At 43.2% G+C, this 18,130-nt stretch overlaps 1 protein-coding gene across 1 annotated transcript in view; it reads left to right on the top strand.

The window, feature by feature from the left end:
• The window catches only part of LOC144696784 (V-type proton ATPase 116 kDa subunit a 4-like), a 116,122-nt gene extending 99,630 nt beyond the window's left edge, over nt 1-16,492 (top strand). Inside the window, exons 18-21 of the mRNA XM_078568514.1 lie at nt 7,858-7,965; nt 11,008-11,125; nt 14,188-14,359; nt 15,459-16,492. Coding sequence (XP_078424640.1) covers nt 7,858-7,965; nt 11,008-11,125; nt 14,188-14,359; nt 15,459-15,552 — 492 coding nt within the window. The 3' untranslated portion in view covers nt 15,553-16,492. The remainder of the gene's footprint in view (nt 1-7,857; nt 7,966-11,007; nt 11,126-14,187; nt 14,360-15,458) is intronic.
• The last annotated feature ends 1,638 nt before the right edge of the window (nt 16,493-18,130 follow it).

The following is an 18,130-nucleotide window of genomic DNA, read 5'->3' as shown; positions in this document are numbered from 1 at the left end:
ACAACTTGTCCAACTCAGCTTGCCCCATTCTCATGCCCTTTTCCCATAGCCCTTCAATTTGTTTCTCTTATCGAATTCCCTTTTGAAAGCTACAGTTGTAATGTTCTATAAAGGTTCATCATGGATTCCTTGCTCTTGTACTTTATACCCTTATCCAAAAATCTGAGGAGCCTGGTTAACCACTTTGTCAACCTGCCCTGCCCCTCTTCAGCAATTTGTGTGCATCAACGCCCCCACCCTCAGAACTCCCTATCCCTTCTCCCCCTTTAGAAATATGCCTTTTATTTGATATAGATTGAAAGATTTATGGCCAAAGTCTCTACAGTTTCCACCCTTCCCTCTGTAATCTCGGATGCATCCCATCTGGTCTTGGTAGATTATCGACTCTAAGTACTGCCAACTTTTCTAAAACCTCCTCTTTATCAATTTTTAGCTCACCCAGTATCTTAACTACCTCCTCTTTCACTATAGCTATTGAATCCATTTAACATATTAAACATTTACTATACTCAAAGGAATACAAGTCAAGTTTATGCAAACTACCCTTGTAATTTAACCCTTTAAGCCCCTGATCAACTTTTGTTTTCTGTCCAGCCTTGGATAGTAGCTTTTTTTAAGGTTCTTTCATGGGATGTGAGTGCTGTTGGCAAGGCCGACGTTACATTATTGTTCATCTCTACCTAGCCTTGAGAAGGTGAACCACCTTCTTGAACTGCTGTAGTCCATAGGTACAGTCCCCAGTGCTGTTAGGACTGGTATTCCAGGATTTTGACGCAGTGACAGTGAAGGAACCACGATATAATTTCAAGTCAAGATGATGTATGGCTTTGAGGGGAACTTGCAGTGGTGGTGTTTACCATGCACCTGCTACCCTTGACCGAGGTGGTAGAGGTTGCAGGTTTGGAAGGTGTTGAAGGAGGCTTGCCGAGTGGTGCAATACATGGTGTATGTGGTGCACACTGCTGCCACTGTGCACCGGTAGTGGAAGAAGTGGGTGGGCATGAATCAAACAGGCTGCCTTGTCTTGGATGGCATCAAGTATCTTGAATGTTGGTGGTATTGCGCACATCCATTATAGTGGACGGCATTCCATCACTCCTGACTTGTGCCTTGTAGATAGTGGGCAAGATTTGGGGAGTCAGGCGATGAATTACCCAGCCTCAGGCCTGGATTTGTAGCCACAGTATTTATTTGTCTGGTCCAGTTAAGTTTCTGGTCAATGATGGCCACTAAGATGTTGATGGTGGGGTTTCAGCAATGATAATGCTGTTGAATGTCAAGAGGAGATGGATAGGTTGTCTCTTGTTGGAGATGGTCATTGCCTGGCACTTAAGTGGCAAGTGACATTGTGCCACACATCAGCCCAAGCCAAAACCAGGTCTTGATGCATGTGGACACTGACTGTTTCAGTATCTGGTGAGTTGCAAATGGAACTGAACATTGCATTATCAGTGAACATTCGCACTCCTGACCTTATGATGGAGGGAAGGTTATTGATGAAGCAGTTGAAGATGGTTGAGCCTACGACACTATGCTGAGGATCTCTTGCAGTGATGTCCTGGGGCTGAGATGATTGACCTCCAAAAACCACAACTATCTTCCTTTGTGAGTAAATGCTGCTCGTTAAAGCACTGTCAATGACACCTTCTATCACTTTCCTGTTGCTTGAGAATAGTCTGATGGTACAGTAATTGGCCGGGTTAGATTTGTACTGCTTTTTGTGGACAGCACGTATCTGGGCAATTTTTCAGGTAGACTTCAGTGTTGTACCTGTACTGGAACAGCTTGGCTAGGGGCTCGGCAAATTCTGGAGCACAAGTCTTCAGGACTACAGCTGGGGTTTTGTCAGGGTTCATAGCCCTTGTGGTATCCAGTGCTCTCAGCTGTTTCTTGGTTTCACCTGGCATGAATTAAATTGGCCAAAGACTGGCAAATTTGATGCTGGGGGCTTCAGGAGGAGACTGAGATGGATCATCCACTCACCACTTCTGGCTGAAGGTGGTTGCAAATACTTCAGCCTTGCCTTTCACATTGATGTACTGGGCTCCCCCATTAATGAAGCTGGGGATGTTTGTGGGGCCTCCTCCTCCTCTGGTTAGTTGTTTAATTATCTACCTCCATTCACTATTGGGTGTGGTAGGACTGCAGAGGTTTGATCTGATCCATTGCTTTGCTCCATCTATCACATGTTGCCTTCTGTTTAACATGCATATAGTTTTGCCAGGTTGATATCTTCTGGTGCTGCTCCTGGTATGATCTCCTGTGCTCCTCATTGAACCAGGGTTGATCCTCTGGTTTGATGGTTATGGTGGAGTGAAGGATATACCAGACCATATTACCAATTGTGGTTGAATACAATTCTGCTGTTGCTGATGCCCCACAGCGCCTCATTGATATCCAGTTTTGAGCTGCTAGATCTGTTTGAAATCTATCTACGCTTAGTGGTAGTGTCACACAACATGATGGAGAGTATCCTCAGTCAGCATTGGAAGCAGCTCAGAGGAAGTTCACTTGGCTGATTTCTGGGATGAAGTGTCTTATGAGGAGATGTTGAGCAGGTTGGGCCTATAGTCATTGCAGTTTGAAGAATGAGAGGTGATCTTATTGAAAACATTTAAGATTCTGAGGGGGCTTGACAGGGTAGATGCTGAGGAAATGTTTCCCCTTATGGGGAGTCTAGATCTAGGAGGCACAGTTGCAGAATAAGGGGTCTTGCATTTAAGATGGAGATAAGGAGGGTTTTTTTCTCTTGAGGGTCATTATTCTTTGGAACTCTGATACCTAGAGATCAGTGGATCATTAACTGTTTTCAACACTGATTTGGAAAGATTTTTGATCTCCAAGGGAGTTGTAGGTTTTCAGGGACAGACAGAAAAGTAGAGTTAAGGCCACAATTAGATCAAACATGATCTTATTGAATTGTGGAGCAGGCTCGAGGGGCTGAATGGCCTACTCTTCCTATTCCTTATGTTCTTTTGAAGACTTTCATGAGTAAATAGATTTTTCCCTTTTGGTGGTTCCATCACCAGTGTGATCTATTACTAGAATTATTTACAGAACTAATTTAATGTAATGTACAAGCAGTCGTTAGACAGAAATGACTCACTTACATTTATAATTCAGCATTAACAGTGAGATGCAAAAACAGTAGCCATGAAGGTTTTAGCTTTTAACAATTTTCAGTACTGTTCATCAAGACCTGCAATCTAATTAACATTTATATAGTGGCTTCAATGTAGTTAAACATTGCGAAGTACTTCACAGCACCATAATCAGACTCAAATTGACATTAAACCATAAAATGAGACCGAGCAAGTGACCAAATGCTTGGTCAAAGAGGTAGGTTTTAAGGAATGTCTTAAAGGAGAAGAAAGAGGCAGAGAGGTTTGGCAAGGGAATTCTAGAGCTCGGGACCTAGGCAGCTGAAGGCATGGCTGCTAATGATGGGGCATGCACAAGAAACCAGAATTAAAGGAGTGTGGTGCTCTTGACAGTTGTAGGGCTGGAGGAGGTTACAGAGCTAGCGAGGTCATGGAGGGAGTTGAAAACAAGATTGAGAATTTTAATGTTGAGGTATTAGTGGACCAGCAGCTAATGTAAGCCAATGAGCACAGGGATAATGAGTGAATGAAACTTCATGCGAATTAAGGTATGGATGGGGCAGAGTTTTGAATGAGCTCAAATTTTCAAAGGCTGAAGGATGGGCAAGCAGGCAGCCAGCGGTGCATTTGAATAGTCAAGTCTGGACGAGGGTTTCATCAGATGATGAACTGCAATGGAAGTGACAATCTGTTCTGTTTATTTTCAATGGATAAGAAATTGTATTTATACTGTTTGATACAAAGCCCCTTCCACTTTGTGACTGTGTTTAACCATACTGCAGCTACCTTGGGCAGAATTTTGCTGTCAGCGAGCAGGGGGCGGGGCCCGCTCGCCGACGCATAAAATGACGCGGGATGATGTCAGGCAGAACCCCCAACGTCATCCTGCCCCGTTAAATCTTCAGGAAGGCGGGAGGTGCAGCAAAATCAGCTGTGCGCCCGCCGACCTGTCAATGGCCAATTGAGGCCATTGACAGGATCATTTAAACAATTAAAGGACCTGCCCGTCCAACCTTAAGGTTGTCGGGCAGGCCAGGAGCCCCGGCGGGGAATAGAGAAAACATGAAACCTCATCCAGCGGCGGGGTGAGGCTTCATGCAGGGTTTTAAACATTTTAATAAAGTTAATATGTAAATTATGAACATGTCCTATCTCATATGGCATTGTCACATGAGGGGGACATGTTAGGGAATTTTCTTTTCTATTTTTAACATTTTTAAAAGTGTCAGCGATCTCCCTGAGGCAGCATTTAGCTTCAGGGAGATGTGCGCTCTATCATGCGCATGCATGAAAGAGCGCACTCTCGCTTTTGGGGATTCCACCCCCCCCACCGCCCGCACAGGGAACGCATAGCGCTTCCCGCCGGACGTCACGCTGGGCGGACCTTAATTGGCCCGCCCACGTAAAATGGTGGTGCGGCCTGCTTCTCCGGCGGGGATCAGCTCCCCGCCCACCGGAGATTGGGTCGGGCCCGCCCGCCCGACAGGCAGAAAATTCTGCCCCCTGTTACTGTGTGGTAAAGATAAGGCACAATGTGAGTACTTTGTCAGTACAGAGATTTGTATGTAGTTTCTGGAGCAGTGTGCTGACATTTGTAATTTCACATGTTCCCAGCATGTAAATTTTTACATTTGCAATAATATTAGTTAAGGATTATTAACCATTCCTGCACAATTTATCATTCAGTCCTCTCCCCCCACATTATAACAGTGGATTATTGGCCACAGGTGGCATAGCGGTAATGTCACTGGTATTCCAGGGATCTGGGTTCAAATCCTACCACAGCAGATGGTGAACTTTGAATTCAGTAACAATCTGGAATCTGATGATGACCATGAAACTGTTGTCGATTGTTGTAAAAACCCACCTGGTTCACTAATGTCCTTTAGGGAAGGAAATCTGCTGTCCTTACCCGGTCTGGCCCACGTGTGACTCCAGACCCACAGCAATGTGGTTGACTCTTAAAATGCCCACTGAACAAAGGCAATTAGGGATGGGAAATAAATGCTGGCCTAGCCAGCGATGCCCACATCCCCTGAATGAATAAAAAAATAAATAAATCTTGCTTTATCAACTTGGAATCTATGTGCAGAATTTTATGCCCCCACTGGTGGGTTTGTAGGCAGTGGATGACTGTAAAATTTCTCGGTCAGCCTTCCCATTGGGCTCCTGCCTGCCTGATCTCTCCACAATTTTATGCCTGGATGGGCGAGACCTGCCCGCCTGCCCTTGCATCAGTTGAGGCCCTTAAGTGGCCAATTATTGACTCCTTAAGAGCCATTTCCGCCCAACCTCAATTTTCAAGCTGATGGGAGGAGTTCAGCGGCAGTGGGGGGGAAGCCCAGAAATGAGTGTTGGGCAGGAAGTGGGGAGGGGGAGGCGCCTCCATCAGCAGCCACTTTATAACATCGGGCACCCGCTCAAAAGGTCTGATTCCTGCAGGGGCTCCTATCCCCTGCCTCGCCCTCCCACGCCCCCAGCCTATCTACCAAAACCCACACCCTTCTCTGCCTGCTCCCCTGGGCCTCACCTCCCCACACTTAACTGGTCCTGGAACCTCAGGACTTGGGCCCTGGAGACTGCATGCAGTCTCAGTGCTGTCCACTACACCTTCTGGTGCTGCAGAATCTACACAACTGCCGGCTAATCAGATTGTCCGGCAGGTCTCAGAGGTGGGGTTTCCTCCCGAATGAGGGGCGGAAGTCCCGACTCCAGCCAGTTATCCCTTGTTGGAGCGTGGAATTGCTGTGGGGCAGGCAGTAACAGTGTGGGGATGTGTTCTCCACCTACTTTTCGGATGGTGGGAAGGGAAACCCTGCCATCCTAAAAATCCAGGTCGATGTGCTTCAATGATGAGAAATCACAGCTCCTATCTTCCGCTGTTTAGTTGTTCTTAAAAGATTGGTGACCAAATCCTTCCCGGTCTTGTTGGCTTTTTACCATTCTCACCCTCCTTGCTGCCTGCTATTTCCCCCAATCTTGCTCTCAATCTTGTATGGACAGGGTAAATAGTGAGATACTGTTCCCACTCTAGAGAACATTAAGAACTAGAGGGCACAGATTCAAAATAATTGGCAAAAAGAGTAAATGTGATGTGAGGAAAACTTTTTTCATCCAGAGGGTGGCTGGAATCTGGGACAAACTTCCTGAGAGGGTGGTGGAGGCAGGTTCGATCAAGGTATACAAAGGGAATTGGATTGCTAGCTGTAAAGAGAGAATGTGCAAGGTTATGAGAATAAGGCAGGGGAATGGGACTAGGTGGAATGCTCTTTCAGAGAGCCAGTGCAGACTGGATGGGCCGAATGGCCTCATGCACTGTAAAGATACTGTGACTGGCATAATTAAATGGATCTCTCCTAGTACAAAATCTTCCCAAAATAGGCTAAACCCTATTTATCCTCCAGTTAAATTGACAGTGAAAGCTGGATAGGGTTGGGCCTGGGGTTAGGGTTACAGTTAGATGGAGGGTGAATGTTAGAATAGCATTAGGGTTATATAGTCAGACTGAGAGTGAATGTTGGACCTGAGGTTGGGGGTGACGTTATTTCAGAGACAATATTATTTTGTAAAAGGTAGTGGTTTGTTTGAGCTGGGTAAAATAAATGCCTCACGAACACTATAGTGTCAAGATATTTCAGATCACCAATGTGTTGCTAGTCATCTTAGCACTGCAACTGTTTGGGGAAAATTGTATTTAATGACTATGTGATGATCTCTCACAAGGTAAGAAGTAAACTGAAAGTGAACTTCTCACAAGCTGACTTCAGAATTGGAGAGCATATTCTTACGTGTTCCTCCAAAACTAAATGTAACTCCCTGGGTTTGATGGCTGCCAAAATGGTTCATGTGATTTGATCATGTGGAGGAGGATGTCACAGTACCTGCATGCAGGGCACTTTGGTCAATTTACACAATGGGGAAAGAAGTTTTTACTGTTACCCCCAGGAGTGACCATCAGTTTACCAAAGATTTTTCATCAAATTTCAAGGGCAATTAGGGATGGGCAACAAGTGCTGGCCTTGCCAGCAATGCCCACATGCCATGAAAGAATTTTTAAAAACCATGCCCCAGTGTTATACAGTAACAGACCTGTCCCCACCAGTACTGCGCTCCAGTGTTACACAGTAACAGACCTGTCCCCACCAGTGCTGTATCCCTTTGTTATACAGTAACAGACCTGTCCCCACCAGTACTGCACCCCAGTGTTATACACTGACAGACCTGTCCCCACCAGTACTGCACCCCAGTGTTATACACTGACAGACCTGTCCCCACCAGTACTGTACCCCAGTGTTATACACTGACAGACCTGTCCCCACCAGTACTGTACCCCAGTGTTATACAGTGACAGACCTGTCCCCACCAGTGCTGTATCCCAGTGTTATACAGTAACAGACCTGTCCCCACCAGTACTGCGCCCCAGTGTTACACAGTGACAGACCTGTCCCCACCAGTACTGTACCCCAGTGTTATACAGTGACAGACCTGTCCCCACCAGTGCTGTATCCCAGTGTTATACAGTAACAGACCTGTCCCCACCAGTACTGCGCCCCAGTGTTACACAGTGACAGACCTGTCCCCACCAGTACTGCGCCCCAGTGTTATACAGTGACAGACCTGTCCCTGCCAGTACTGTACCCCAGTGTTATACAGTGACAGACCTGTGCCTGCCATATATTATACAAAATATAGTGCCAACACTGAAAGATGAAATCTTGGTGACTGTAATTTAAGCTCCTCTTTTCTTTCCTCTTAGTTGGAGTCGGCACCAGAGAATATCTATACTTCTCCTGACATTGAGGCTGATATCCTACAACCCCAGCAAAGAAGCACCGATGACCATGGTGATGACCATAGTGAAGAAGCAAGTCCAGTTTATTTAGTCCGGGGATTAAAGACCAGCTTTGTTATGTTAACCAAATCAATGCTCTAAGACAGGCACTGTCAGGAGCACAGTTTTACTTTTAAATATATGCAATGAAGGAGTGTCGATACAGAAGAGTGAGTTTGTGATCCGAAACATTACATGGCCCATGTACGAGCACGCCCAGAAACGTAGAAAATAAGAGCAGGAGTAGGTCATTTGGCCCTTTGAATGGTGGAGCAGGCTCAATATGATCATGGCTGATCCTCTTTCTCTATGCCAAACTTCTGTTCTCTCCCAATACCCCTTGATGCCTTTTGGATCTAGCAATCTATCTGTTTCCTTCTTAAATATATTCAGTGACTTGGACTCCACAGTCCTCTGTGGTAGAGAATTCCACAGGTTCACCACCCTCTGAATGAAGGAGTTTCTCACCTCAGTCTTAAATGGCCAACCCCATCTCCTGAGACTGTGACCCCTTGTTCTAGACGCCCAGCCAGAGGAAACATCATCCCTGCATCCAGTCTGTCCAGCCCTGACAAAAGTTTATATATTTCATTGAGATCCCCCCTCATTCTTCTAAACTCCAGTGAATACAGGCCTAGTCGGCCCGATCTCTCCTCATACGACAATCCTGCCATCCCAGGATTCAGTGTGGTGACCCTTTGCTGCACTCTCTCTGTGGCAAGTATATCCTTTCCAGGTTAAGGAGACCAAACTGCACACATTACCCCAGGTGTGGTCTCACCAAGGCCCTGTATAGCTGCAGTAAGGCATCCTTGCTCCTGTACTCAAGCCCTCTTGCGGTAAAGGCCAACATATACCATTTGCCACCTTAACTGCTTCCTGCACCTCCATGCTTGCTTTTAGCAATTGGTGTACAAGGACACCCAAATCCCTTTGTACATCAACATTTCCCAATCTATCACCATTTAAATACTACTCTGCCATTCTGTTTTTCCTACCAAATTGGATAATTTCACACTTATCCATGTTATACTGCATCTGCCATGTATTTGACCACTCACTCAACTTGTCTAAGTTGCCTTGAAGCCTCTTAACATCCTCCTCTTTACTTACATTCCCATCAAATTTTGTGTGTTCCTCTTAAACCATGTGCAGTCTGTCTGTGCACTTGTGAATTGGCATAGTGGTAAGAGCAAAAACAAAATCAAATAGTTTAAAAGTGATCTCAGCATAACAGATAGCGATACTGTTGTAAAAACAGAAAATACTGGTAAAACTCAGGTCTGGCAGCATCTGTGAAGAGAGAAACAGAGTTAATGTTTCGAATCCATATGACTCTTCAGAGCTAAAGAGAAGTAGAAATGTGATGTGATGGATTTTATACTGTTTAGGAGGGGGAGGAGCAAGATAGAAGGTCAAGGATAGGTGATAGCAAAGGAGAGATTGACAAAGATGTTATGGGCACAAGACAAAGGGAGTGTTAATGGTAGCGGTAAAGAGTTAAGAAGGTGCTGATAGTGGCATAAAGGTAAGATAGCAGAGGGTGTTAATAGCAGAACAGATCAGTGGCTCTGTGAAAGCACAAAATAGAAACAAGTGACGGGGGGCCCTGTGGGGGGGGAGGTTGGGGGGAAAAGGATTTTTAAAAATGAATAAATCAAACAAAAATAATAAATAAATAAAAATTGGATTAAAAAAGGGGTCACAATAGAGGAGAGAGTTCATGATTTGAAGTTATTGAACTCAATGTTACGTCCGGAAGGCTGTAAAATGCCTAATCGGAAGATGAGGTGGTGTTCCTCCAGTTTGCGTTTGGCTTCAGATATTGCATCAGGGCAAGGACGGACATGTGGGCGTGAGAGCAGGATGGTGAGTGAAATGGCAAGTGTTAGAGTTGATCTTCAGACAACTTTTCTTAGTAGAAACATTTAACTTTATTTACAAGGCAGCAACAGCAACTACATGTGCATCAAACTCCATAACTAAAGTAGAGCTCTTCTGTAGAGGTTCCCCACGCTGCTAACACATTGGTTTACACAGATCATGTGATCTTTAACACAGGATTATTCTTAAAGCTACAGTCCTACATTTCCCAAAACTATTAGCTAGAGTATTGCGTGCAGTTGTGGAATCCACATTATAGGAAGGATGTGATTGCACTAGAGTGAGTGCAGAGGAGATTTACCAAGATGTTGCCTGGGCTGGAGAGTTTTAGTTATGAGGAGAGATTTGGATAGACTGGGGCTATTTTCTCTTGAGCAGATTGAGGGGGGGAACATGATTGAGGTGTATAAAATTATGAGGGACAAAAATAGGGTAAACAGGAAGGAACTTTTCCCCTTGGTGGAGGGATCAATAACCAGGGGGCATAGATTTAAGGTAAGGGGCAGGAGGCTTAGAGGGGATGTGAGGAAGAATTTTTTCACCCAGAGGGTGGTAGAGGCAGAAACCCGCATGACATTTAAGAAGCATTTGGATATGCACTTGCGATGCCATGGCATACAAGGCTATGGGCCTAGTGCTGGAAAATGGGATTCGAATAATTAGGCACTTGTTTGACTGGTGCAGATTCGATGGGCCGAAGAGCCTTTTTCTGTGCTGTAGACCTCTATGACTCTATGACTGTTACTCTATAATTACTACAGCAAGCAACAGGAAGGCCTGGGTCATGCTTGCGGACTGAGAGAAGGTGTTCCACAAAGCGGTCACCTAGTCTGCATTTAGTCATTACTTTGTGCCTTACATTGTGGAGACCTATCGAATTTCCAGCAATGAAACAAATTCTCAAACTCACCACGATCCCCCTCATGATCACTCCCTCATTGGACATTTTCACTTCTTCCCTCCCAAATATTTTCCCATCTCACATGAGCTCGCTCTGCATTGACCAGTAATTGAAGATCTTCTGCTATGTGTGACTCAGTTACTTGCTGTCTTTACCAACTGAGCCCTGGGGGGATGTGGTGAGGCATGGTGCCGAGGCCAGGGAAGGTCCTGGAGTTACGTACTTTGTGAAACTGAAACGGGATTTTGCAATGGCTGCAATCAATATTTCTTTCTCCTGTATTATTCCAGTTCAACTTTGGTGATATCTTTGTGCACCAAGCGATCCACACAATTGAGTACTGTCTTGGCTGCATCTCGAACACTGCATCCTATCTCCGACTGTGGGCTCTAAGCTTGGCTCATGCAGGTAAGCAATTAGTTAGGCCCTAGCTGAGGTGACTTATGAGTGGAGACACTACAGGCTATGGGTGACATAAATGGGTTCTTGAACTCCTGATGCAAATGACACATTCCCTGTATACAAAGCTCACTTTGTTTCAGATGTCAGCCAAGCATTCTGAAAAACCAGGAACCATCTGCTCTGTTTAAAAACACTACATTGAAAATCTACCTGCAGCAGAATGCACTCTAACAGCTGCCCAGTGAGGTGAGAGAGAGGGAAGAAGAGAAATCATAAAGTATTGGGAAATAAAAGTGAAAAAGTACATTTACTTTCATTTTGATTTGCAGATGTTTTATACTAACCATGCCAGATCTTCATTTTCTGTTTAATGAAAGTATATAAGTACTTTCACGATGCTGGTATACAATAACGTGATAAAGAAAATCTAAATTCATCTTCATTAAAACCAAAGGCCAAGAGCTTTATTTAATTCTTCAGCCTCATAATAACAGTAGGAAATAGGGAAAAAGAGCCTGAAAACACAGTGCTGGATGTACCATTTTTAGCGACAAATTCACATAAATTGACCTTACAATTTGCAATGAGATGTTAGATTTATGCAACAGAATCAATTTGTGATGTTCAGGACATCATGCAAAAGTATGAAATGAACTTTAATCATATCCCATTGTACTCATCTGAATGGAAATGCTTTAAAAGTATGACCAGACACAATAAACAGGAACAGTCAGAAATTCACTTTCGCTTCTAGCTGATCCAGATAACAGTTGTCAGGCTTTAGGACACCAGCCGGGACAACATTAAACATGGGTTTGTTAGTTTTGTACCTTGCTAGTCCTTTGTGACAGACCTGTATCTTTTTTCAAGGTTATTGGCAACACTCTGATCATATCATTTTCCTATCAAATTGTCTATTTAACTACTTTCTAATGAATTATCTTAATTGTTTTGGATTTCATTTTTAAATGTCACATATTGGTGTCTGTCTTTGGTGAAAACTAAAGTGTAATTGAACTATAACAAAGAGAATATATGCACAATGTTACCTCAGCTATATCTATCATTTTTATTCTATCAAATGATAAAACCATTCTAAAGTCCTTTTCTGACATTCATATCAGGTCAATTTTAAATTTGATCACGAAAATGTCTCCAGTATTGAAAAAATACTCCTATATTCACTACCACAGATGTTTGAATAATAATGACTGGTGTTTTTACTTTGCGCTGAAGCAGTAGATTCTGTGTGTCGCTCTCCTATTTTTGCATTGTCACAGCAAGTTTATTTATATTTATATAGTGCCTTTAACACAGTAAAACATCTCAAGGTATTTCACAAGAATGTTATTAAACAAAATTTAACATTGTGCCAGACACAGAGGTATTAGGGCTGATGATTAGATGTCTAGTCAATCATGTAATTTTCTTCAAGGAGAAGATGGGTTTAGGAAGAGAATTCCAGAGCATAGGGCTTAGACAGCTGAAAGTATGGCCACTGATGGTGGAGTGATTAAAATAAGGAATGTGGGTGAGGCCAGAATTGGAGAGGTGCAGGTATCTTGGAGGGTCATACAACTGGAGAAAGTTAGAGATGGGGAGGGGTGAGGCCATGGAGGAATTTGTGAATAAGGATGTAAGTTAGTGAACATGAGGCTGATGGATGAACAGGATTTGGAGATGTTAGGATATGGGCAGTAGAGCTATTTCTTTCTTTGATTCTCACTTCCCATGTAGGAATAATGACTAGGAAAACATTTATTACCAATCCCTAATTGCCCTTGAGAAGGTGGTGGTGAGCTGCCACCTTGAACCATTGCAGTCCATGTGTATGTACACCCACAGTGCTGAAAGGAAGGGAGTTCCAGGTTTTTGACCCAGTGACAGTGAAGGAATGGCGATATAGTTCAAAGTCAGATAGTTTGGAGGGGAACTTGCAGGTGGTGGTGTTCCCATACATCTGCAGCCTTGTCCTTCTAGGTGGTAGATGTCACGGGTTTGGATGGTGCTGTCGAAGGAGTGAGTTGCTGCAGCTCATCCCATAGACGATACACACTGCTGCCATTGTATTCCTGTGATGGAGGAGTGAATGTTTAAGAAGGTGGATGGGGTGCCAATCAAGCAGGCTCCTTTATCCTGGATGGTGTCAAGCTTTTCAAATGTTGTAGGAGCTGCACTTGTCCAGGCAAGTGGAGACTATCCCATCACAGTCCTGGCTTGTGCCTTGTAGATGGCAGACAGGCTTTGGGGAATCAGGAGGTGAGTTACTCGCTGCAGAATTCCCAGCCTCTGACCTGTTTTTTGTAGCCACAGTATTTATACGACTGGTCCAGTTAAGTTTCAAGTCAATGTTGACCCCAGGATGTTGATGGTTAGGGATTCAGCGAATCATCAAGGGGTGATAGTTAGATTCTCTCTTGTTGGAGATGGCCAATGTTTGGCACTTGTGCTACACAAATATTACTTGTCTATTATCAGCCCAAGACTGAGGTGAAAAAAGGCATAGATGAGGATTTTAGCAGGAAATGAGCAGGGGCACAATCGAGCGATGTTATGAGGGTAGAAATAGACTGCCTTGGTGATTGCATTGACGTGAATTTGGAAAGTCATTTAATGGTCTGATTCAGTATCTGACAGTTGCCAGGGAGAGGGATGGTGTCTGTCAATAGGGAACAGTGTTTGCTTTGGGGACTGAAGGGAATGGTTTCAAGTCTTCCCAATGATTACCTACCCTCAATCCGATAATATGGAGACTCTCCGAGCAAACATGCTGAACCTGATCTTTTACTTGACTTTACAGCATCCTTAACCCAATGGCAGAGCTCACATTTTAATATGCTGTGGATTCCTGTCACCTGCAATAGATAACGCTGGGGTGTCAGTGACTGAAGGTGGACTGTGTATCTGCAGCCAGCTGTATTTAGCAACATAGGAATTGCTAGTCAGAGATGCTTTAAACCAAAATAATAAAGTCCTCATCCCCAGAATCTTAGTCCTGTTCTGAAATACCCAAATCTCTTATATTGAGATTACATTGCATTTCAATAATGTTTCCCATTTATCTGTAGAACTATCTGAAGTCCTGTGGACCATGGTACTGCACATTGGCTTGAGTAGTGCTTCGTGGGCAGGTCTCATTGGAGTCTTCGTCATATTTGCAATTTTTGCCGTCTTAACAGTTGCCATTCTCTTGGTAATGGAAGGATTATCTGCTTTCCTACATGCTCTGCGTCTTCACTGGTAAGTAATTCAACATATATCAGCTGCAGTGTAGGCTTTGAATCATGGAATCATAGAATAGCCTCTGTGCTGTAACTATTCAGCCCATCATGTCTGTGCTTGCTCCTTGCAAGAGCAATTCAGCCATCCCACTTCCCCCACCCTTTCCTGTAGCCCACCGAATTTTTCTCTGGTGCTTACCAAATTTCCTTTGAAAGCCATGATTGAATCTGCCTCCACCACACTCTCAGGCAGTGCATTCCAGATCCTAACTGTTGTAGAGTTGATTTTCCAGACAACTTTTCTTGGTGGAAACATTGAACTTTATTTACAAGACAGCAACAGCAGCTACATGTGTGCATCTAACTCTATAACTAAAGAAGAACTCTCCACTAGAGGTTCCCTGTGCTGCTAACTCATTGGTTTACACAGATCATGTGATCTTACAACACAGGATTATTCTTAAAGCTACAGTCCTACGTTTATCAGAACTATAATTACTATACTAACCATTCACTGCGTAACCACCATACACTCAGGCAATGCATTCCAGATCCTAACCATTCACTGCGTATAAAAATAAATATTCTGTCACTATTGGTTCTTTTACTATTCACCTTTAAATCGGTGTCCTATGGTTCTTGCCTTTCTGTCAAAGGGTACAGTCTCAAATCTCTCTACCTGCTCTTCTCCAAGAACAGTCCCAGCTTCTCTAATCTACCCACATAAACACCAGATTCTGGAACAATTCTTGTGCTTCTTTTCTGCACTCTCTCTAAAGCCTTCATATCCTCCCAAAGGTGTTGTGCCCAGAATAGTACACTATAGTTGAGGCCAAACCAGTGTTTTATAAAGGTTCATCATAACTTCCTTGCCGCTTGTATTCTGTGCCCCTATTTATAAACTCAGGGTCCTGCACGTCTTTTAAACCACTGTCTCAATCTGCCTTGCCACCTTCAATGATGTGTTTTCGGCAGATATACCCCCAGGTATTCCTTTTCTTCACCACCTTTAGAATTGTATCCTTTAGTTTATATTGGTGTCTCCTCATTCTGACAAAATATCTCACTTTAAAAAGTATTTAATACAGCATCCATTTGTTTTATTTTTTTCTGTCTAGGGTGGAGTTCCAGAATAAATTCTATGGTGGAGCTGGCTACAAGTTTAACCCCTTCTCGTTCAAATCCATTTTGGATGGAAATCCAGATGAATAGAGCGGCATTTCAACATTATATGAGTGCAATGAACATTTCAATTACGGATTAAAAGATTGTGTCTTTAGAAAATAATCACCATGAATCTTGATGATAAATTGATGCAATAGATTCTTGATTAGAGATAACACTAAGGTCTTGAAATTTAGCTTGTGCGAGTTTTAGTGTACAGTGTTCAGCTGGAATCCTGTTGTTTGTTGTCTAGCAGAGGTGTTGGCAAGTTTAACATCAGTGGACAAGTGGCTGTTGTAATAGAGAGAGGAATGTTGTAACATGTTCTGCATCTCTATATTAATATTCACGCAATTTAAGATTTAAGATCTTCAGTGAGGGGGAAAATGTAATTTAAAATGATTTTTGTATTTGCTTCACATTGGTAGTTCAATTTGGTGAATTATGTGCAATGGTATCACTGGAGTTACAACAGAGGGTTTCTAGTACTGCTGACATCTCAGAATAAGGGACATACAGAAGTGAGAGCCTCTGTATTCAATGGATGAATTGCCACACCATTAACCTTCCAAATTGCATCAAATGCTGGACTATTTATCCATCATTGTAATTGAGCGTGCTTCATCATTGAGAAATACATTACTGAGAAATTTTCTTGTCCGGTGTTAGCCAAAGAGTCATGGTGAGCACGAATTGGTTCAAAACCTATTTTAGGACCACAGTAAAGATGTCTCTTTTTGGAAAAAATGGAAAATATACCCCAAGAATGGAAAACTTTATAATGTCACCATCTGCTTAGTGTTTTCCATCACTGCCTGGGAGCGTGAGAGTAAAAATGTCCTTATAACTGCTGTCTGGAAATAGGGAGTGAAGACAGGTGTGTAACAAAGATGTCTGTCATAGAGTTTGTGTACACTCTAACAATTGTTAGATCAACAAGTGTTACCAAAAATAAAAGCTCTGATTAAAGCAAATTTCAAATACAACAGATACTGACTGATCTCGTACCTTTCCAAAGAAGGTGAGGGTGGTGATATTGATGTTTGTTTGGAATGATCCTCTAGGCTGGAATGAGAAGGGTAAAAATTCACTGGTGAAAGCTGTCTGTAGATAACCTAATGGGCAGTCAAAAGAAATTCAGTCAACTCAGTTATGGAACTATGAAGATATTTCTCTCCACCAGCACCATCAGCACCCACCCCTCATCCCCAGGTACCAAAAGGAGATGTGGCACCCAAAACTTGTAACATTGTCTCACTGGTTGCCTAACTTTTAATAAACCAACATTGTCAGCATTATTTTAACTCTGCAAGCCAAAACCAAGTGACCAGAATCAGTGCTTGAACTTCTTCCGTTAGATTTCCAACCCTGCTACAGCACTGGAAGAAATCTAATGGAACTGAAAGACCTCATCTGTCACTGTTACCTCAGTGCACTCCCCCTCCTCATCTTTCTTCACCTAACATGCAGCCTTTCGATGGTTGGCCCCATGATACTTCTCTGGCACTTGTCCTCCAATGTCCAGCCAGGTGGGACCAACCTTGCTTATTTTCACTTTTACCTAATCAATCATAGCCAGAGAATCACAAACAATACTCTTTGTTGCTTTCCCCACATCGTCTGGAGTCTTCCAAGGATCTTTACTTGCGTCCTCTTCTATTCCATCATCTATATTCTGCTCTTCAGCTTCTTCATCTGAAAGCAGTGTTGGTTTCCACATGGATAATAATGATGCCCAGTCCTACCTCACTAGCACCTTGTGACCACTCCACTCATCAGTTTGCATGTCTGACATTCTTCTGTAGTTTCCTTTAGTTAAACATTCAAAGATGGAAGATGTTGGCTTTGGACTTTGCCACAAACTCCATTCCATCTGCATTCTTAGCTGATGTCTCAGGCTGAATCAGACTGTTTGCAACCTTAGATAACTCGATAAGGTTCCCTTCCGTGATATTAAATAATGCAAATTTACTGAGCATGTTATACTTGCTTTCCTGCACAATGGCATTTATTGGGGAACATCCAGAGCACTACTCGATATTTACTAATAACACACTTAAATAGGGATGCTCAACATTGAATCATAGAATGAAACAGCACAGAATGATGTCATTTGGGCCATTGTACCTATGCTGGTCCTATGGAGCTATCAGATTAATACCTCTCCCCTGTTCTTTCCCATTGTCCTGTATGTTTTTTCCCCTTCAAATATTTATCAAATTCACTTTTGAATGGGGTATTTTGAGGTTACTTCGATCACCCTTTCAGGCAATGCATTCAAAATCATCATAACTGGCTGTGATTTAAAAAAAAACCCATGTCACCTCTGGTTCTTTTACCAAACACCTTAAATCTATGTCCTCTGGTTACTAATCCCCTGTACTGGCAACAGTTTCCCCTTATTTACTCTCTCAAAGCTGATGAATTTAAACACTTCCACTAAATCTTTTCCTGTCCTTCTCTGCTGTGAGGAGAACAATCCCCAGTGTCTGTGTAACTGAAGCTCTTCAACTCTGGCTCCATTCCAGTAAATGGCTACTTCACCTTCTCTAAGGCCTTGATTTCCTCCTTGAAGTGTGGTACATAGAACTGGACAAAGTAAACCAGCTGAATCCCAACCAGTGCT

Source organism: Cetorhinus maximus, chromosome 22 (assembly GCF_964194155.1).
Source record: "Cetorhinus maximus chromosome 22, sCetMax3.hap1.1, whole genome shotgun sequence".
NCBI classification, from domain to species: Eukaryota; Metazoa; Chordata; class Chondrichthyes; order Lamniformes; family Cetorhinidae; genus Cetorhinus; species Cetorhinus maximus.
This window is presented reverse-complemented; position numbering and strand designations above follow the sequence as displayed.